Here is a 22,392-nt window from a genome sequence, read left to right as displayed (position 1 = left end):
ATGCTTTGTAAAATTTCATGTAAAATATGCTGACGACATTCTGAAGAGAAGTTGTTTATACTCTCCAGAGCTGCACTGGAGTCAGAGCAAATGACCACTCGCATTGGCTGTATTTCCTCTACCCACTGAAGTGCTAGAGAGATAGCCATCATCTCTACTGTATATACGGCAATGTGATCACTTGTACGCTTTCCCACTTTGACTTTTAACTCAGGAACATAAAATGCACAACTAGTTAGACCATTTTCTGGATTTTTGGATCCATCAGTAAATATTTTTATAAACTGCCCATATTGTTCATGTAGAACAGTGTTCACATAAGCCTGTACCTTGAATTTGTTTTTCATTGAATGTACCCGTTTCACTAGTGACAAATCTACTATAGGTTGAGGTAGCAACCATGGTGGAACAGCTGATAACAACACCGTCGGACTAATTTTCCATTCTTTAACTTTGAATTCCTTAAATATTTTCGAAACACAAAAACAAAAACTTTCTTTTTTTAATTTTGTTACTTTCCCAACTTGTTTGTACAGTTTGTTTAGTAGAGTGAGTATCTTTATGACCCTGTAGATTTGCCCAGTAATTAACAATTAACTGCTTTCTCCTCAAAGAAATAGGTACTTCTCCGACCTCTACCTGAAGTGCCGACACTGGTGTAGATCTTACTGCCCCACAGCATATCCTTAGTGCTTGTGCCTGGACTCTATCTAATTTTTGAAGAGAAGAATATGCAGCTGACCCATACACTATTAGTCCGTATTCTATGGCTGATCTTATTAAGGCCGTGTATACGTTCCTCAAAGCAGCTTTATCAGCCCCCCACTTAGTGCCTGCCAAGCACCTCATAACATTTAAAACCCTTTTACATTTATCTACTACTTTATCGATGTGAGTTCTCCATGTGACTCTCTCGTCCAACCATATTCCCAGAAATTTAAATGTAGCAGTGCAGGCTGGGAGATCTTCTTCTTATTATTATTATTATTTTTTAAGGTTTACTGGTGAGACGTGTTGGTGCATTATCGCCATCTACTGGACCGGATGATGGACAGGAGATAGCAGGAAACAACGCCAACTAAAATATATTACCATCAGAGTTGGGACGGTTATTTTAAAATGTAATCCGTTACAATTACTAGTTGCCTGTACAAAATATATAATCAGTAACCTAATCTGAGTATCACAATATTAAAGGAATGTAATCTAATTACTTTCCGTTACTTTTGGATTAGCTCAACATCAAACGCAATGCAAATCAATAAAATAGAAAGAAATATCAATAAGATGTTTTCACTTCAGATGACAGAACACAGACCCTCCCACTTTTATTGGCAGCGAATCTGTTTTGTTTTCATGATCTTTGACATGATGGGATTGAACTATGACGCTGTCTTTTATGTTCACACCCGCCCAGTGGCGGCCGGCCCATAGGGGCGCTAGGGGCGCCGCCCCACCTCTTCCCACATTAGAAATTAAAATTAAAAAAAATTAAATTAAAAACAATATATATTTTTTTCAATATATTTTTTTAATTTTAATTTGTAATGAACAAGGTAAATATTATATAATTGGTATCAGTAAAATGTATAATCTACAATAAAATCTCGTTTAAAATGGTGTTACGATGTCTAAAGTTACTGATAAGTCACATGTTTCCTGCCTGGCCTTGCCCGTGTATCATTACCCTGGCCCCGTCTCAGGTCGGTTTAATGAAATCCTTGCTTCCCTCACTTGCGTCATTTCCCTGTATTTAGTCCCTCCCTCCAGGGAAGCATGGAGGGACGCAAGGAAATCAAGAGAAGCAGGGAAATGAGTTTTAAGAGCAATGGGACGTCCTTTCCTACGGAGCGTCACATGAAGCGACGTCCGTTTGTGATGACGCCGCACAGCTGTTCGTCTGACAGCAGCTCTGTCCCCGTTATTTTCACAAACACCCCTGCAAAACATTTACTGACACAAAAATTTGTATCATCTGTTGTAGACCCCAATAAATGAAATCAAATAAGAACTCATTCTCAAAAAAGATAAACGCCATTCTTAAAAGGTATAAACGAACAATAGTTTGATTTATATTGATTAGAGTGCACAATAGAAATAAAATAATTGAGAGAAGAAAAATATATATATTATCTATCAAAACCCAGTTAGATTAACATTCATTGGATTGCACACTTTGTTTGTTTGTGTGGATATGTAGCACATTAACATTTTAATAGCACTTAATGACTGACTGAATGGAAATGACAGTAAATGAAAATATAAAACGAAAAAAGCGATCATGAAAATGTTTCCAATAAATGAATAAAATGATTTTTGACCACTTTGTTGTTCAGATATATCACATATTTGTAACTAAATGAAACATGAATTGAAACAAAACACAGTTTAAACTGAGGAGTGACTCTCGTAAGTTTCATTTATTTTCTTCACTCCGCTGGGGTACTGCTCTCATGTCAAGAACAAGAAGCATGAGATCAGTGCATGCACTGCATCGTCCAATCAGTGAGCGATACACAGTAAGGGGGCGGGGCGAGTATCTGAGGATTTCATCGGAGGATGGACTGGTGGTTCCTCGATTATTGCTCCTCCATTATCGCTCCTCGCTCCTCAATCCTCGGTCCTCCGGCAGAAATAAGAGCCATGGGACGGTACTCAAGATGGCGCAGACAAATCAACTTCTGGTGAGACCGAGGACCGAGGAGCGAGGAAATGAAAATAGCCGACCTGAGACAGGGGCCCTCTCTCGTCTGGGTCTGGGCGCTAAGAGAGGAGCCCTCAACCAGTGCAGCAGCAGCCACTAGCAGCTGACTGTTGCTATCTGTAAGCTATGGCTCCGAAACATAATTTCAGCCAATCAGCGTCGTCAAATCTGATGATCACCGGGCGCCAATGTCAGCGCCCGGTGCAGGGTTATGGCTAGAAAGGATCCGTCTTGTGTAAAACTCTCGCGAGAGTTTGCGAGTCACGTGGCTGAATGTTTACGTTTGACAGGCAGCCTTTCAGTTACGATCGTTAACATCAGTGGGCCACAGCAAATGATGGTGAGAAGCTAAACTATCTAATTATGTCAATTACAGGGAGTGTGATTGTAACTGTGTGTGTGACTAGCTGGATGCAAAGAGGTAAACACTGTCTTTTGTTTCCCATGCTTGCTCTTCAAACAGCCGGGGACAGATACTATGTGCCCGTGCTAAATAAACACACACACACACGCACACACACACACACACACACACACACACACACACACACACACACACACACACACACACACACACACACACACACACACACACACATATTATTGTAGTTGAGTTTTGACAGCATCCATCAAACTAGATGTTTTGCCTTAATGGTCTGTTTTCTAATATTTCTGTGTTTCTGCACCACGTCTGTGTCTAATGTTCGTATTTAGTCTCCTCAGGGTTCCCGCAGGGCCTTAAAAAGTCTTACATTTGATCATCTGAATGTAAGGCCTTAAAAAGGTCTTAAATATGACCAAAAAAATAAGAAAGTTCTTAAATATGATTTAGAAGGCCTTAAAAATGATCGGATTTGAAAGGTACTTCTGTGTTGCGATAGCGTCTAAATGTGTTTTGGGGGAAATGTCCGGGCTGCAAAGTAACCAGTACGGTAATAGCCTTTCAGTTCCCCACAACAATTTGTATTGCATTAAATCAACATGGAACCAGTAATCACTAACTTTGTTTCCCACGGCCCCTTATTGGAGAACACCCAGCTAGTAACCTAGCAACAAAGCTTCAGCTTGCGGCAGTCAGAAACTCATATATCTTCGAATCTACTTACAAATTAATATGGGGAAGTGTCAGTTCAACCGTATTTGGTTGGAAAACATCTAATTTAGTGCATGGTTGAAAACAGTGGAGGGGAACGTGTTTGAAGCCCGCCGCATCATTTGCAAAAGAAATAAGCGTTTGTTTTGCTAATGTAGCGTTAGCTAGTGGAGCGTTAGCTAGTGCAGCAGCTCCCGCAACAACACCGGGGGACCTCCAGGCGACGTTTGGGTCTACGTCAACCCTAAAAGCGGAAGTGCTGTAGACGCTAAATACCGTAGCTAAACACCAATCATACAACAGCAACGATGAAATAGTGTAGCCAATTTAATTTAAGGGGTAATTTCTCAAAATGTTCCCCGTGTGGTTTATTCACCATTACAATAACCCCACCTAAAATAATTTACACCAGCCGCCACTGCACCTGCCATTAGTTTTCTGGATGATATTGTGGCAAATTCAAGTGCGGCCGCTGAAAATCAATTTTTTTCTTTACAAAAACACCCTTTCACAAGGCGTCCACTGAAAGAAAAAAAGAGAATAAAGGAGCCTGGACCGGACCGACCCGATTAAAAAAATGGTTACTTATCCGACTGGCCCACATCGTCCAACCGGCCCACTTCAGTACCGGCCCATCGGGATGGCCAGTCCGCCCCTGGTTGTAGGTTGTTTTTTGTTGCACCCCCCCCCCCCCCAACATTTTCATCACCAGCCGTCTCTGAGAACAATGTTAAAGGTAGGGTAGGTAAGAATGGAGAAACCAGCTCGAGTGCGCTGAAAGTACACTATCGGAAAAAATCTGCCCCTTCCTTCAGACTTCCTTACAGAGCCCCTCCTCCAACACACAGGAACGCGCACATGACCAATAGAGTGGCAAAGTCACGCCCACTTATTTCCGCATCATGGGACCTTATTCCGAAAAAATAATACATTGAAGTCAATGGAGAGAGAAAACTTATCTTTTGATCCCGTTTGAATTGTGCCATGAATTACATATATGTTGTTTGTCAATCTTAAAAAATCCTTTCCATGTCAAAAAAATCAAAGTTTGTCCTAAAACTGTTGAAATATAAGACTATGAAAAATACGCAACTAGAAAGACTACAAATCCCAGAGAGTAAGTGCTTTCATAACTGATGTATTCCCTCCAGATAGCTAAAAATACATTTACTTACTGTACTTACTTACTTTAACAAGATGCCTGTGTGCTTTGTACCAGGTTGTTATCATACCAGTAATAGTACCTCTTGCTCGTTCTCGAAGAGCAACTAAAACAAAACACGAGAGTGTACCTTGTTAGCTAATGTTAGCTAGCTGACATTAACGCTACACATTACACTCGTGTTACTCACCGAAACCTTGTAAAGCCGGTCCCGCATGCTGGCTCTTACGGAACTGACTAACTCCCCTTTTTCGTATGTACAGCTCTCAACATGCCCAGACTTGTAGTGATTTCCACCTCTTTTAATACTTTTCGCCTCATTCTGAAAGAAAGAGGTGAAATGTACAAACGTGACGGCCATCTTGGTGTTGGTGACGTGTGGAAGACCAGAGTTGTAGTTCATTGAGCGATTCACACAAAGAAATGTGTAACTTCACAGTTTTACGACACATTTAAAAAATTTTGACTTGCAAAATTATCTTTTAAATTGACAAACATCATATGTGTAATTCGTGGCACAATTCAAACGGGATCGAAAGATAATCTTTCTCTCCCCTTTGACTTCAATACATTATTTTTCCGATATAAGGTCCCATGGAGGTCCACCGGAAGGGGAGGGACTTCGCCACTCTATGAGGGCACGAGATAAGTTTGTGCACAGATGGAAGGCTGACAGGCAGGTAGCAGCGCCGTATAGATAGAAGAGTTACGACAGCGGAAGTCCAAAAACGGTTATCGTCACGTGGTTCATGCAGACGAGAATCGTTCCCCGGAAGTTCATGGCGGGCAATGGGAATGCATTGATAACAGGAGATAGAACTTCGACTTTTGGTAATTATTAGTGAATAAAGGTTTTGATTTGCAATGTTTATACAACAAATCGATATGTGTATGTATTTACATCAATATGTTTTAAAAAATAAAATAGAATTTGCTAATATTAAGTGATAATATTAGGATTAGTGTGAACAACTAGTTTACATGTTAGGCTAACAGTGCCTTGGTCAAAGAGCCTGTTGCTGTTTATTTATAGCTTTGAATTCTTTCAAACCAATATTATCTTCTTAAACTTGTATAGTAGTCAGGAACATCACTTTCTAATGTTTATTGATATATTTAGAGGGAGGGGATCTAAAGGAATGCTTCAAAATTCAGATTAGATTAATTTCTACCATTTTCTTAAATTCATGGTAGTTTCAGTAATCCCATGGTAATTGAGGAAACAAGTTATCTAAATGACTAATGTCATCTTTATGGCTTTCAGAAAGGACAGGAGACCGACAGGTGACTATCAAAGGACTAGCAGCAGCAGCAGCAGCAGCAGCAGCATGATGATGATGATGATGTTAAATGTGTTGTTTTAGGAACATCCATTGCAAATACATGGAATTCAATAAACATTGAATAGCATATCATGCAGTTTGTCTGTGCCTTTTCCTCCGTGTTGTCCTGATTTGCTGTGCTGCCTCCTAGTCGCCACCATGGTTTGCTGTGCTGCCTGGGGATGCTCAAATCGCTCAGAGAAAGGAGTACAAATGTACGGCTTCCCCACTGACACAGAGCGGAGGAAAAAATGGCTGGCACAAGTCAGCAGGAGCAATTTCATGACCAACAGCAAAAAAATATGTGAGGTTAGGTTATTGTATACAAACACTGCATTTGCACTTTTTCACAAAACGAAAACCACACCATTGGGAAAGCTTAATGTTTTGTTTAATACAAAAAAACAGGGAAAGGCTTGAAAAACACTGAGAGTTGAGACTCAGGGTGCAGGGTGAGGGTCTCAGTGCAGGTATTCAGGCTCCATTGAATCCCCCTCTGGTTCTTGTGCTGAAAGAGGGAGTAAAAGACAGGAGAAAGGGTTATACACACCTATATAGCACACCTATTGGATGGGAAATTGCCTTGGGGAGATAAGGTGTGGTCTTTGTTCCCAACTGAAGTTATGGAACTTTATTATTTGTGAGTTTAACAAAGTATGACAAATGGCATCAGTAACAGATGTGATATGAATTTCTATAAAGTTGTCTCACATTCTTGGTCATATTTTATATACAGTATATAATGAGTATAACATGTCCAGTAAGTATAAAGTGTTTCCTAATACTGTGTATTCAACCACTATGGTATAGTGTATGGTACTATGGTATGGTATCCTAGCTTAATCTGTTATCTGTAAACGTTCCCTAAATCTACTAATTTAGGGATAATCCACTGACATCCTTTAATACACATGTTAATTTGAATCAGATGTACTGATAATATCCGCAATATAAATCTTTAAGCTTCTTCTTACCTTTAAAAGTCTGTCACGAACGGTCTATTATGCTGCAACTCTACAGCTCTGCTAGCCTTGGCGCTAACTTCCGGGGAACGATTGAGAGGCTCCACGATCCGCCATTGCTGTAAAAAAGTGGTCCATTGGAGTGAACGGAGATGACATAACTCTCAGTCTATACGGCGCTGGCAGGTAGGCCATCCAGTTATTTTAGCCGGGCCGGCTCAGATGATTGGTCGTGCTTTTTACAGCGCCACGGCTTCCACAGATGACATTTTTTAATGTATTTATTGTCAAAGCATTTAATATATTCATTGCTATCGGGTTGTTAAGAGCATTTCATGGAATATAACAAAAAGTGTTTCTGAAGTGAATTACCTACCCCACCTTTAAGGTATCTAGGATCAAATAAGTGTACATTTGGGATAGACCCACAAATACAAATACAGTACTGATACCACTGACATCCACACCTCATGCTTCATTTGTTTTGCACTTAATTAATTTGAACTACTTGCTTTAATAAACATCTTTTGTTAAACCGTTGATATGCTGTGTCTCCTCTTTGTTGTGGTCTTTTGAGCCAGCTCATAACACTAGGCCTAGTGTGTTCATACACTTTTGAGGCGAGCCGCAGCTCATCTCAAACAAGCCTATTGACTCTCATTTGTTTGAGGAAGACCTACACCGTCTGGAGCTTAAAGGTCCCATCTCATGCTTTTCCGGTTATTACCCATCCCCTCGTGTGTTATGAAGGTTTTTATTCATGTAAAAGGTCTGCAGAGTCACAAACCCTGAAAGTACACCCTGTAGCGAGTACAACTCTAAAACAGAAAATACCCGTATGCTGCCCCAGAACGCCTTGTTGGAGATTTCTCTTTTTCTTCCTGGGTACAGTGACGTGCCCATACCCAAATGGACCCATTGGACTCCGTGGACCAATCCACGGAGTTCCTCACACACACATACTCAATCTTTTCTCAATCGATTTCTCCTCCCTGAGACGGCGGGATGCAGCGAGTCGGTGTGAGCACACACACAAACTCCCAGCCAGGCTGCGGGTGTGTATGTTCGGGCTGGTTTCGGGCTGGGTTTCGCTGTGTCTCGCTGTCTTGCAGACGGCCACTGGGCTCATAGGGAGGGTGGGGCAGGAGCTCCAACAAGCCGTTTAGGACAGAGTGAATACACATACTATACAGAGATGCTGTATGAGAAACCAATGTGATTTTGGAAAATTGCACAATTTAAATCTATTTTAGTATACCTCAACAATGGAATTATGATCAGTAATGGCCATGACATGGGACCTTTAAGTGTCCCACATTAGGGAGTGTCCCACATTAGGGCAACTCACCCTAGTAGAAGAAGAAAGAAGCTGCTAACATTTCCGGGGAAAGATTGACCCGGGGATTGGCCACCAAAGCCAGGCAGGCATTTGGTATGATCACCATAGCCATATGAGGCCGGAGGCTTTCCTTTGCTTTCAGCTGTCAGATTGTAAACAAAGTCACGTGACTGGGGGCAGATGACAGCACCGACAAGGTGTGTTTCCCACAGCGAGACGCTACAATAATTGTGGGTTTATCATGTTGATTCGACTACAACACAAAAAAAGAAAAACAACTCTCGCTCTCTCCAGAGGGGCAGGTCAGCCAAAAAGGGCAAACGGGCCGTTGCCCAGGCAACATTAGCCCGTACCTGTGCACGTCCCTGAAAATGCATACATGTATTCACAATCCTGATGACCCGAGCCTATCCAGTTTTAAGGATTGAGAGCACTGCCAAGCTAACAGAGGCGTTTATTATACTCAATAGTTTATTTACTTCCTGTATGAAGGCCTATGAAAATAAGAGACTGTTCAAAAAAGTCTAATTCATCCAATCAAAAACATTCTAAAATGATGTCACTCATAATGTAGATGCTCAGTTAGGGGCTCCTGTCATCAAGCAAACAGCAGACACTTGTACATGTGTAATTTGTTCCTCATATTGTACTTTTGTGATGTTCACCATTTGTATGATTTGATCCAACTTTGGATCATTGTTTTGTGACTTTGAAGAGACATGGGGCATCATTTGTCAAGATATGTGTGTCAAGCTAGCACATGATGTTATGTCAGGGCAAATCAGCCATGTTATGAAGTTATTCAGGGTAATTTAAACAAATTTGAACCCAAATACAAATTTGTATTGCATTTCCAACATGCACAAGTAATTGTGAGGGTAATATAAAATCACCGATAGAGCATGGAATGTTTCTGGAAAAAAACAAGGTCGCAGTTCATATTTACCTGAATGTTACAAAAGTTTGATTAGTTGCAGTTTGGTTGAAAAAATACACTATAATAATAATGTATGAATAAATGAATATTATTGTAAAACAAAACATGTTTTAAGGAACACTAGCTCATTCAGATAAAAAGTGAAGGTTATTCAGTCAAATGTATTTTAAACATGTCCCAAATGGGGACAGTTGCTACATCGGACTTTCTTCCTTTCATATTGTTATATGAAATGTGTTATCATCTTGTATGGGTAATAACCAGACACATGTTAGTTTGATACATACAAATGTGTGTTCAAGACGAAATTGTCTCCGAGGGAGTTTAACTTTGGAGACATGCCACATACCAGCATGCTTCAAGACATCCACCATCATCCCGGTCCCGAGGAAGACAAGGATCACATTGACACACCTGTCGCCCTGACCTCTGTGGTTATGAAGTCCTTTGAGTGCCCTGTCCTTCCACACCTCAAAACCCTCATAGACCCCCTCTGGACCCCCTGCAGTTCTCTAGAGCCAACAGGTCTGTAGACGATGCTGTCAACATGGCCCTTCACCGCCACGGTCCTTGGCTGTAGCTGCAGCGTACCAGATGGTGATGGAGGAGGTGAGGACCAAAACCTCTCGCCACTTGAACAGTTTTACCCCGTCTGCTACAGCCCGCATTAACAGGGCCTGGGACCCCCACTGACACTGGCTTTTATCCACCCCAGAAAAATATTATGCATTTCATTAATGCACATCATGCGAAAAACATGTCGCATTTATTTTTATTTTTGCATTAATTTGTATTACTGTGAGCCATGTTCAGCTCTCCGAATATATTTTGCCCAGCTCTGCACACATGTCTGCACAGCCCTCCACATACAATACTACCGTGTAGTTTGCCATATACATAATCATATTCATTGTCCTAAGTATTTTAGTTTTTAAGCTCTTTAAGTTATTTTGTATAATTAAAAACAAATTGGTGTACATATTTGTCTTCATTCTTTTGTAATGCCAAATAGTTTGTAAAAAATAATTCCTTTTTATTACATTTATATTTTTGACCCACTCTGACAACTTATTCTCTTAGATTGTTTATGTCAGCAGTCAGCACCACCAGACACCAAAGCACATGTGTGATACCTGGCAGCAATAAACTTGCTTCTCATTACCTTCTGTGTTTATGGTATCCAGTTTGGAGCACTGCTATAGTTTCTTTAATATATACTCTAAATATCCACAGTGTCATTAGGATGGCCTAACCTCTTTGAAACTCTTTTGCAATATGTGTTTCATCAGTAATTTATCTTTTCTCTGAACTCTTCTGAAAGATGGCTATTTACTTTAACTAATATTCTAGCCCACATGCCTCTTCACCCTCTATAGGAAAACTTAGATATTTAGAGACGTTTTACTTATGCTCATGCATTTACAATGATATTGCTTGTTTGTATTAAATATTCAGCACTGTTCTTGTTGTCCTTAGTTTGAATATTTATGGTTTATTAAACTATTTGTAAGTCACTTTGGATAAAAGCGTCAGCTAAATGTAATGTCATGTAAAAACCTTTTTATCACTTACGTTGTTTGGTCACTACTCTCAATATTGTAATAATAACTAGGCTACTACTTAGTTTCCTTTCGGTACGTGCAGCACTGTGTGCACTCTTGCTTTGTTGGCATGTGTATTAATAGGCTATTACTATGGGATTAGTTTTGTATCATAAAGATAAAGCAACACTTTCTCAGAATAAAGCAAAACTATGAGTTTAAAAGAAAAAAAAACTGAGGCAAGCAAAATAAAATAAATTTCAAAAATAAAAATAAAAGTTGCAAACAAATCATTTGTGTAATCATGTAAACTATAAGTATTTTTTCTTTGTTTTAATATAGGTTTTTGTTTGCAGTTCTTGTTTCTTCTTTCTCAATGATCAGACTTTTGCTCTCGCTGCAGCTTTCTCGTTTACGCTCCCTCATTTTTTGTTTGAGATTTTGACATAAACATCCCAGGTGGGCGGGACTTTCAGGGGTGCGTCCCCATTGGCTACTCAGTTTTTGAGTGACAGCCCAGTCCTCCAGCGATTGTACAGTGCAGGCAGATGCGGTGCGGTAGCTGAGCGTGGATAGACAGCATTTCAATTAATATAATACTACAAGTGAAAATATATGTAAGTATTGATCATTTGTGTTGTTTGTGCTGTACTATACGGTCTGTTTCTTTATTGTGTTAAGTGAGAAGTAAAGAAAAGCTCTGCTATGAAAGTTAGCTTTCGCTACCTTTAGATCCATACCAATGCAAGCTAAGTAGCCTAACAGTTAGCTACAAAGCTAGTAGTGAGTGAGCGTTCAGACACCTGCGCACACACTCTACCAACAGGTTTTCATGATTCTGTTTAGATATGCAAGTATAAGCCATGATAGCTTATTTTCTTAACACGCTAATTTGATATGAAAATCAATGGAGGCTAAGTTAACTTTGTAGGAAAACCGACCGTCCATGACTGCCCCTGAGCTGTATTTTATTTGTTAACTTCATATTTTTCATTTCCTAAAAAATGTATGTTCCTCTCATATTAACAGTGTGGATCATTGAGACAGCGTGGTGTCCAGAGTCTTATCCCGTTTCCCCACTTCCTCTGAGGGGACAGCACGGAGGGGGGGCATGAAGAAAAACCTGCACCATCTTCATCCACGCTGGCATTACTGTTATCACTTGCTCAGTGTCAATTTCATTTGACCAAATGTCTACATATACATTTAATAGATGTTATTATTATCCACCTTTTTGTTTTATGTCCTTTTATTTAAAACATTATTTGAGACTTCACCTTCTGGTTAAAATTTCAATAAATGTAATTTGTATAATCACTCTTTTGTCTTTATTCTACGTGAAAATCTTAGAGATTCCATTCAAATCTGTTGATTATTCATATCTTCCTCAGGCTAGGAATAGTATGTCGAATTTTTAATGCTAAATGTATATCAATTTCTCACAGGATATAGAATGACACAACACAGTTTGTATCCATTGTGTGTGAATGCTTCAGCTCTTCAGACCAACATAGTAAGATGTGAGCATGTTCCTAATTGTGTTGGTATGCAGCCTAGGTCTGCTCTGTTTAATAAATAAAATCTGCCACTTTTATATTGTAGAATTTGTTAAATTAAAGCAGTCTTTAATTGTTTGTCCTAAACATATCAATATATGCTTTCGAAATGTAACATGTCTTTGAAAAAATAATAGTATACAGTTTATATTGTGTATCACCTTTAGCTTGAAAATACATTTTAATCTATAAAATAAATAGACAGACAGACACTTTATCAATCCCAAATTGGGAAATTATTTAACAGCAGCAGTGTGTTCAGGTATTAAAATATTTAAAGTTGGAATAAAGTATAAACTACACAACACAAGTCTAATGCACAGCGATCCATAAGATGAGTCCGATATGTTCATGAAAACTTCCCAGGAGACACCAACACTAACGTGGCCGAGTGGACTCCGGAGTTTGCTGCATGAGTTGCACTGTATGATCTGTGGTGTAATGGGCTGTCACTCAAAAACTGAGTAGCCAATGAGGACACACCCCTGAAAATCCCGCCCACCTGGGATGTTTGTGTCAAAATCTCAAACAAAAAATGAGGGAGCGTAAACGAGAAAGCTGCACCGAGAGCAAAAGTCTGATCATTGAGAAAGAAGAAACAAGAACTGCAAACAAAAATGTTAAAACAAAGAAAAAATACTTATAGTTAACATGATTACACAAATGATTTGTTTGCAATTTATAGTTTTATATTTGAAATTTATTTTATCTTGCTTGCCTCAGTTTTTTTTTCTTTTAAACTCATAGTTTTGCTTTATTCTGAGAAAGTGTTGCTTTATCTTTATGATACAAAACTAATCCCATATTTACTGAATATCAGTAATGACGTAATGACAGATTAAACATGACGGTGAATTGGCGGTACCCACTGGCCCTTTCAACCAATGTGGGCGGAGCAGTTCGGAGGTTTTCCGCTTTCCACGAAGTTCTTGACAGATCTGATTTCAGATTGAAAGAATTCAAAATGGCTGTTACAGGTAAGCGTTTTACTTGTATCTAAACTGTAATAAACAATTTGACGGAAGGCGCTTTGCTGTTATCCTGGCAACTGTATAGCAACAACGGTGTGCAGTTTACAGCATGTCGATTAAATAAGTCACTGCTGTTTATTTTGGGAAGACACATAAGTACTCAATAAGCTGACGCGGTGGTAGAAACCCCACATTGGCTAATGTTAGCTTGCTAGGAGTAGTTTAAAAACACTGTACACTTAGAGTAAACTTAACTAGCCTCTGAGTTAGCCACACAATCTCCTACTCCGCTCAGCATTTAACCAGCTGACTTGCACAGTTTCAAGTCGAGCTGAGAGGAAATTACAAACGCAATAATAATATTGCATCGTTAGCATTAGCGTACATTTTTTATTACATTAGTTTATACCCACATCGTACTATCTTCTGCAGTTCTTAAAGTAGTTTGCTAGTTAGTTTAAATCCTTTAACTAGCGCTCCGAGAGAAACATGGCCTTCCAAACTCGAGATGTCATGTTGCTTAGCAGGCAAAGCCCATGCTAAGCTAAAAGGCTATCGTTAGCAAGCATTAGCATGCGAGTTGATAGCAAGTTTGCAGGTTTGCAACTTTGTATTTCAGCGCTATATCTCTACATGCAATTATAGCTCCTCGGCACATGCACGGATGTTTCTGTTGGTGTACGTATAATTGTTATGCTAGTTAGCATTAGCTTTAAACATGTTTCTCGTTTGTATGTGCCGCTAAGTGACCGGGTACGTGCTATCTCTCTTGTATTACCAGAAATAATTCAGTATCTTTGCATACACGGTTTTCCTTGTCAGCAACACATGTTTCTATATAGATGTATTAAGACTGATGCCATTCCACAGAGTTTGTTTGGTGTAACCGACACCAAGTACCCACCTAACAAACACAGTATTTTCACTAACGTTGTATGGTAAAAGCGGTGGGAGGGTGTAGTTGTATTAATTAACCTGCACAGTCCCTCTAATCAAAACTCGTAAATGTATGCAATTTAGCTTTTGAATTAAATAACCATAAACAGGCAAGCGCTGCCAATAATCGTTGCGTCGTGCATTTTGTGAATTCAAAACTATTTATCTATAATTGTCGTGTCCATATTATGCATGTAGGCTGGTATTGTGACTGGAGATATAGTCAGAAATAGTTGGTCGTGATTCATAGCCATTTTAGTTATGGACGACGTTGGTTGTATACAGCTTTGCATGTGCTGTGATCATGTATAGTGTTAAGTGTTTTTGGGACAGGCTTTCTGCTATGTGTTAATTGTTTCTTATTAATGAAACCTTTACCTTCATCTAATAGGATGATGGATCATCGTTATATCTAGGACGGAAAATGGCCTTTTCCCCCAACAAAGGCATCCACCTTATTCACACAGGAGGTAGTCTATATTGTGTCAAAACTGAAATATGTCCATGTCGTTGCAGGCTCTAAGTAAAGGGCTAACTCTCTTGGATCCATCCCACTGCACATGAAGCTCTCCTAAAGAGGTGGTGTCTAAGTGCTCCTTGTCCCAGTTCCTCCCGCCTCATCATGTCCTCCACCTCCTCCTCCTACTCCTCCTCAGGGGAGACCAGTCCGGAGGATGTACCCCGAGGTGGGGGTACCATACGGGTCTACCTCCCCAACAAACAGAGGACAGTGGTGAGATGATTTGCTTTACTTGTTTCTAATCAATCACTCAGCAGAAAAACACATTTTTGAATACAAAAAGTATAAATGTTATGGGAAGGCTGAATCTATATCCGTATAAATGATTATGCCAGCACTGTTGGTTGTAAGTGTTATAACTCACACAGAATGTGACATCCTCCTAAGGAGTAAGCTATTGTAAAGTTGGTGTGGTGTGAGGTTGCACAGATGGTGCGTTTCTGTAACTTATTTTTCCTATCAGACATGTATATCCTGTTTTCATATTTTTGTTTTGAATCATATTTGCTATATTGTAGTTTCCTGTTCTGCTAAATGTTAATAATACTGATAATGCACTCATCTTGTTATTCATATTAACTGAAAACAGCAAACAATACATGTCCACTTCTGTTGCCTTCTAAGTGAAACTTGAGTTGATAGTTTTGTGACAATATATGTTCAACCTGTTTTTGAAAAATGTATTGACTGCTGAGCTCTTCCAGTTACTCTGCTTGGTGTCTTATATCAAAAGAACAGACAAACCACGCTATGATCAAAATCGGTTTTGGATTACCATGGGATTACACAGTTGTGACATTTTGTGGAGGTAACATCAGTATGGGACCAGCAGCTGTGTTCACTGCCAAACATCAATGTTGTCTTTTAAGAGCTCTGATGTAGTCCAAAAAAGGAATAGGATAGAACAGAGAAAAGTGATATGTAAACTGGACTGAAGTTCTGTCATAACATGGATAATCTGACAACAACATGAACTCAAAATGTGCAGCTGTCTTTTTTGCTTTTCAGGACTTCTGGTATGCATTATTTTTTCCTGTGTGTACATGGACAATGATTTTCTTTTCAAAGTCGCTTTTGTTGAAATGCAGTTTCCTGTTTTCAGGTGACTGTTCGCCAAGGACAGACTGTGTACGAGAGTCTAGATAAAGCTCTCAAAGTGAGAGGCCTGAGCCAAGACTGCTGTGCTGTGTTTCGCCTTCTAGAAGGGTAAGATTGCTTACTGCCCTTTGAATGTCCTACAACACCATATAGGGATAATGGATGCATTCCTAATCACCAACATAAAAGATGAAAGGGCATCGGCAAACAATAAAAATAAGTCTCAGATCTGAATATTGTAGACTGTTTTCTTTTGATATAATTGTAAAATAATAAGATTGAAGAGTACAAATGGTTGCCCATTCTTTGTGTATAAAGTAATTTAAACATGCTCATAAATGCAGTTCCTCCTAGGCCTCTTTCTGATATACGACTGGCCCATCCTCTTGTATCAGCTTTGATTTTTGGAAATGATATGAGAATGGGCAGAAACGTGCTGATCTGTTTAGAGTCTTTTGTTAACATTTAAATATAAAATAATGTGGTTACATTTTTTTATTGTAAACCACTATTTACACCCTGTAGCTTAAAGGTGGGGTAGGTAAGTTTCAGAAACCGGCTCAAGTGCACTAAAATTTGAAAGTACACAGGCAAAAAGAATCCGCCCCTTCCTTCAGACTTCCTTCCAGAGCACCTCCTCCCCGAGAGCAGGCTGCAGTAACGTTACATATCAGGCAAAGCTAAACACATCTAGGTTAGCAATACTACACAGCCAAAGCAACTCCAATATTGACTCTGGTTTGACTTCTCCTAGTTTCCACTTTCTTTTTGTTCTTAATTTGCTCCGTTACATTTTTTCTTTTGCGACCAGGAGACGATGTTGAACCTAACTCTGCCATGGTGAAAGTGGCCGCCTGTTGCTGGCGAGTCATTGAAGTACTGCTGCAATGCACGCCCAATGACGGCACACCCAATGAGGGCACGAGATACATTTGTGCGTGCACGAGATGGAAGGCTGACAGACAGGGCGATAATCCAATCCGTTTAGCCGGGCCGGCCAAACGGATTGTTTGTAGTTTTTACAGTATTACGGGTTCCACAGATGACATTTTTTTATGGATTTTTAGGTCCAAGCACTTAAGATATTCATTGCTATCGGGATGTTAAGAGCATTCCATGGAATATAACAAAAAGTGTATCTCGAGCCGGTTTCTGAAACTTACCTACCCCACCTTTAAATTAATAATAAATACAGGCAGTTTGCTTTTCAGCCCAACTGTATACTGTTTTTCTCAGGCGCGGAGGAAACTGACTTGTTTGAACTTGTTATCAGTATAAAGGCCCAGACACACCGGCCAGTCACCTGAGAAGTCGACGACGCCGACCCCAACTGTTGCGTCGCCGGACTCTCCTGCGTATTTGCCGACTTCGCGCACTGGAACACACCGCAAATCCGAGCCGAGCACGTATGAACTGCGCATGTGTGAGTGGCAATAACTGTCCTTACCAGCAGTTTTTCTTTCCATTTTCACTCTCGTCCATTGAAAACATGAACGAACAGGAGCTCTATAAACCGATGAGGTGAAATAGCCGTCCGTGTGTGTTCCATCTTCCATTTTAAATCATTTGTTTACCAACCTCACTTCCGTTAACGCTTCTCATGCACTGATTCGCTAGCTGAACAGCCAATCAGTGTTATCCCTTTGTCCGACTTCCAGTGGTGTTCCCGACGCCGATTCAACATGTTGAAGCGGCAAGAAATTATTAGAAAATGGAAGACATACAAGACCACTGATAATCTCCCTCGGTCTGGGGCTCCACGCAAGATCTCACCCTGTGGGGTCAAAATGATCACAAGAACGGTGAGCAAAAATCCCAGAACCACACGGGGGACCTAGTCAATGACCTGCAGAGAGCTGGGACCAAAGTAACAAAGGCTGCCATCAGTAACACACTACGCCGCCAGGGACTCAAATCCTGCAGTGCCAGACGTGTCCCCCTGCTTAAGCCAGTACATGTCCAGGCCCGTCTGAAGTTTGCTAGAGCATTTAGATGATCCAGAAGAGGATTGGGAGAATGTCATATGGTCAGATGAAACCAAAATAGAACTTTTTGCTAAAAACTCAACTAGACGTGTTTGGAGGAGAAAGAATGCTGAGTTGCATCCAAAGAACACCATACCTACTGTGAAACATGGGGGTGGAAACATCATGCTTTGGGGCTGTTTTTCTGCAAAGGGACCAGGACGACTGATCCGTGTAAAGAAAAGAATGAATGGGGCCATGTATCGTGAGATTTTGAGTGACAACCTCCTTCCTTCAGCAAGGGCATTGAAGATGAAACGTGGCTGGGTCTTTCAGCATGGCAATGATCCCAAACACACCACCCGGGCAACGAAGGAGTGGCTTCGTAAGAAGCATTTCAAGGTCCTGGAGTGGCCTAGCCAGTCTCCAGATCTCAACCCCATAGAAAATCTTTGGAGGGAGTTGAAAGTCTGTGTTGCTCAGCGACAGCCCCAAAACATCACTGCTCTAGAGGAGATCTGCATGGAGGAATGGGCCAAAATACCAGCAACAGTGTGTGAAAACCTTGTGAAGACTTACAGAAAACGTTTGACCTCAGTCATTGCCAACAAAGGGTATATAACAAAGTATTGAGATGAACTTTTGTTATTGACCAAATACTTATTTTCCACCATAATTTGCAAATAAATTCTTTAAAAATCAGACAATGTGATTTTCTGGATTTCTTTTTTTTCTTTCTCATTTTGTCTCTCATAGTTGAGGTATACCTAGGATGAAAATTACAGGCCTCTCATCTTTTTAAGTGGGAGAACTTGCACAATTGGTGGCTGACTTTGCCCCACTGTATATATAGGTTTTGCAGATGTGTGTGTTATTTAAAGGGACCTGTTGAATGTAGTTTCATGATTCTTGCCCTGAGGACTCATAGGAAGCTATTTCAGATATCTGTAAACATCTCCAAAAAACAAATCTGACTCGACAAGAAATTATAGCAGTCGGATAATCAAATGGCCAAATCGCCCAGGTTAATCTTACTTCTATGTTAAGCAAACATCAAATAATAACCCTGCTGTAGGGATGGGTATCGTTAAAGTTTTAACGGTACTGCTACTTTTATCGACACTGCTTATCAATCCGGTGCTTTAACGGTACTCTTATCGGTTCTTTTGAAAAAAAAAAGGTAAACTAACTAAACAAATTGTGAACAAAACTAACATTGCTTTTTATTTAAATTAAATACATAATATTTCACATCAAAAGAAACGACAATGTTTTAACAAACCGTATTAAATAATCTGATGACAGAATTGTAAACAGAATAGCTGAAACTTTAAAATAAATAAATAACTCAGTTACCTCTAATCATTAACCCATGTTTGTATAATTGAGTTAACTCTGTGTGTTGCTGCTAGCATACATAATACCTGACATGGAAACGTTACTCGTGGACGGGGCTACAGAGCTACTAGAAAGACAGTCGAACCCGGTGCATTCCTCCGCCTGAATGTGGTGCACTTATGCTAAATGTTTAGACAAATTGCTTGTGTTACCGCCCTTACATGCTAAACTCTTATTGCACTTGAGGCAACGAGCATCAAGACGGGTAAAGTTTAACCACAGCTCGGAGCGCGTTCTCTCCGCCATCTCCTCCGTGTGTGTGTGTGTGTGTGTGTTGCTGCATGTAGCAGCTGCGTGTGTGTGTAAACTGCCCCGCCCCCTCGCACACAGACGGGGGAGAGAGATTTCTCGTCTGGATTGGAAAGATCAAAAATACAAAAAATAATCATAGACCCATTTTGCAGTCTTTTTGCATATTAGAAACGGAGTTCGCGAAACTAAAACTGCAATATAATGTTTGTGTAGAAATAATATATATGACAGATATTTTAGATGTCTCCAGTACCGATAACGTCGGAGCTTAACGGTACCACGGTCTTTAATAATTCAGCCCCGGGGCCCGTTTAATACCGGGTCTCAGTACCCATCCCTACCCTGCTGTCAGCGGTGGTCTAACCAAGTTTTTCGACAGGCTTCCTTTTCTTAACGTACTTGTGTGCACCCTGTTTACCTGTGCAAAGACAGATTATTTGTGACATTTCAAGTAGAAGGAAATTCAGTTTTACTTCTTGTTCACTTTGTTCACTACTTGTTTGAATCATGTACGTCATATAATAAACTATGTTTCATTATAGAATACGTCTATTATAATAATAATAATAATAATAATAATAGATGTTTCAATACCTTTTCACTGTTTAAATTGCAGTCTCAAATTCAGAGATCAATACATTTTTTTATGCGTTTCCAGACGTAAGAGACTGACGGACTGGGACACAGACATCACTCCCCTGGTTGGAGAGGAGCTTTTAGTCGAGGTTCTGGATGATATTCCCCTCACAATGCATAACTTTGTGAGTAGCTGTGCCATGTTTTTTTGGCTTCTTTGTTATACCTTTTATATTAACAGAGGGCCAACCTGTAAGGAGCTGGCTTGGTTGATATTCCACTTTTTTTTTGGGTTCATAAATATATATTTTGCTTGAATGTTTCTTCAATGCATAAGGTGTAATGTAAATGTTGTGGCTTTTTTTTCTGTGCAGGTACGGAAAACATTTTTCAAGCTGGCTTACTGTGATTTTTGCCACAAGTTTCTTTTTAACGGCTTCAGATGTCAGACATGTGGCTACAAATTTCACCAGCACTGCAGTAGCAAGGTCCCTACAGTGTGTGTGGACATGGACACAGTGAGCAAACGGTGAGTTGAGGAAGTGTTCGAAATCGCCAATGAGGGCAATATTTCTCCCTGTTTGAGTGAAGGGAAGGCTGGATTACTTTCTGAACTTTATTTTTATTAAGATAAACTCCAACTGCACCTGTGTCAATGGATGGAGTAATGGTCTTAACTCAAAATCGACATACTACCTTCTTTAGAAGCTTGAAACCACATTTCAATGTCTTCTTCAACTTGCTCAGTTCTCATAACTGTTTCAGAGGGACTTTGAAGTTCATTAACACAAACAATATATAGGCTGATTAACAGATGTCTCCTTCACAATGTATGGGAAATATAAAAGTCTAAACAACAAGTGGGTGCAATACAAACATATAAATACACAAATAAAAAAATCAGGTTAACAGCATAGATCATAAAAATGTAATCACTCTGGGTAGGTTGAATATAGTTACATGTAACGAGAGTTGCACCAACTTCCTTAAATCGGTCTTCCTTTGTCTGACACCTTGTTTAAATTTTTCTTTGGTCTTATGCCTTTTCTCTTATTTTTTTGTCAGGTGTGATCCTAATCTCTGCACAGATGAGTACCCACGGATACTATTGCCAGAAAGTTCCCCATCGCAGAGCAACCTAGCCTTAACCCCAGAGCCTGCTGGGTAAGCTAACCCTAACGAATAAAATTCAAGTGTCAGTTAAGTCTTTAGGGCCTGTGTGTGTGTGTGTGTGTGTGTGTGTGTGTGTGTGTGTGTGTGTGTGTGTGTGTGTGTGTGTGTGTGTGTGTGTGTGTGTGTGTGTGTGTGTGTGTGTGTGTGTGTGTGTGTGTGTGTGTGTGTGTGTGTGTGTGTGTGTGTGTGTGTGTGTGTGTGTGTGTGGCTCTTCACTAAAATGATCACATTTACCGAAGAATGAGTTGCGTAAAAAGGAACGGTACCTTAAGAATTAATACGTTGTTTCTCGTCACTTGACAAACTGGGCGCTGCTGCGTTACAAAAGTTGAACCATATGTAACTGTGTGCAGCATTTTGATGGCGCCTTCCATACGTGTACATTGACAGCACTGAATGTAAGTGAACAAGGGATTGTACGGCCCCTTAGAATGATAAAATGTGACCATTTACTTGATTCCACAGGATGGACCTCCTGTCTCCGACTTCAGCCTTCCGCTTTCCTTTGCTTGGTGGAGATGGGCAGTCTCTACAGAGGCATCGCTCCACCTCTACTCCAAATGTTCATATGGTCAGCACAGTGGGCCCTGCTGGTGTCAGCATTATAGAGGTCAGTGTTGGTTGCCTGCTTCATGTTTTCAGTGGTGTCTAATGCTAAGGAGACCTAATTGTATAGAATATACGTACCCGTTCAATGTGTAACAGCTCAATTGGATGTAAAACCTCAATCGCACCTTGTGAAAAAGAAAAAAGAAGGCTCCAAACTCTAACCAGCATCAGAAATGTTTATCCTTGACCAACTGCTGACTAACTTCTTTATATAATCTCTAGGGCTGTCAAGTTAACGCGTTAACGCAAAAATTATTAACGCAACTAATTATTTTAACG

General features: G+C 40.1%; 2 protein-coding genes across 2 annotated transcripts in view; both read left to right on the top strand.

Annotated features, from left to right (window-relative positions):
- Nucleotides 1–22,392, top strand: part of LOC307042564 (uncharacterized protein) — a 130,824-nt gene that overhangs the window by 28,371 nt on the left and 80,061 nt on the right. The window lies entirely within an intron of this gene.
- The window catches only part of araf (A-Raf proto-oncogene, serine/threonine kinase), a 30,040-nt gene continuing 21,113 nt past the window's right edge, over nt 13,466–22,392 (top strand). Inside the window, exons 1-7 of the mRNA XM_079686514.1 lie at nt 13,466–13,593; nt 15,040–15,256; nt 16,146–16,249; nt 20,414–20,516; nt 20,706–20,860; nt 21,397–21,495; nt 21,970–22,114. Coding sequence (XP_079542640.1) covers nt 15,146–15,256; nt 16,146–16,249; nt 20,414–20,516; nt 20,706–20,860; nt 21,397–21,495; nt 21,970–22,114 — 717 coding nt within the window. The 5' untranslated portion in view covers nt 13,466–13,593; nt 15,040–15,145. The remainder of the gene's footprint in view (nt 13,594–15,039; nt 15,257–16,145; nt 16,250–20,413; nt 20,517–20,705; nt 20,861–21,396; nt 21,496–21,969; nt 22,115–22,392) is intronic.

This window comes from Notothenia rossii (genome assembly GCF_949606895.1).
Source record: "Notothenia rossii genome assembly, chromosome: 6".
Lineage (NCBI taxonomy): Eukaryota > Metazoa > Chordata > Actinopteri > Perciformes > Nototheniidae > Notothenia > Notothenia rossii.
The sequence above is the reverse complement of the archived record's forward strand: the minus strand, read 5'-3'. Positions and strand labels throughout refer to the sequence as shown.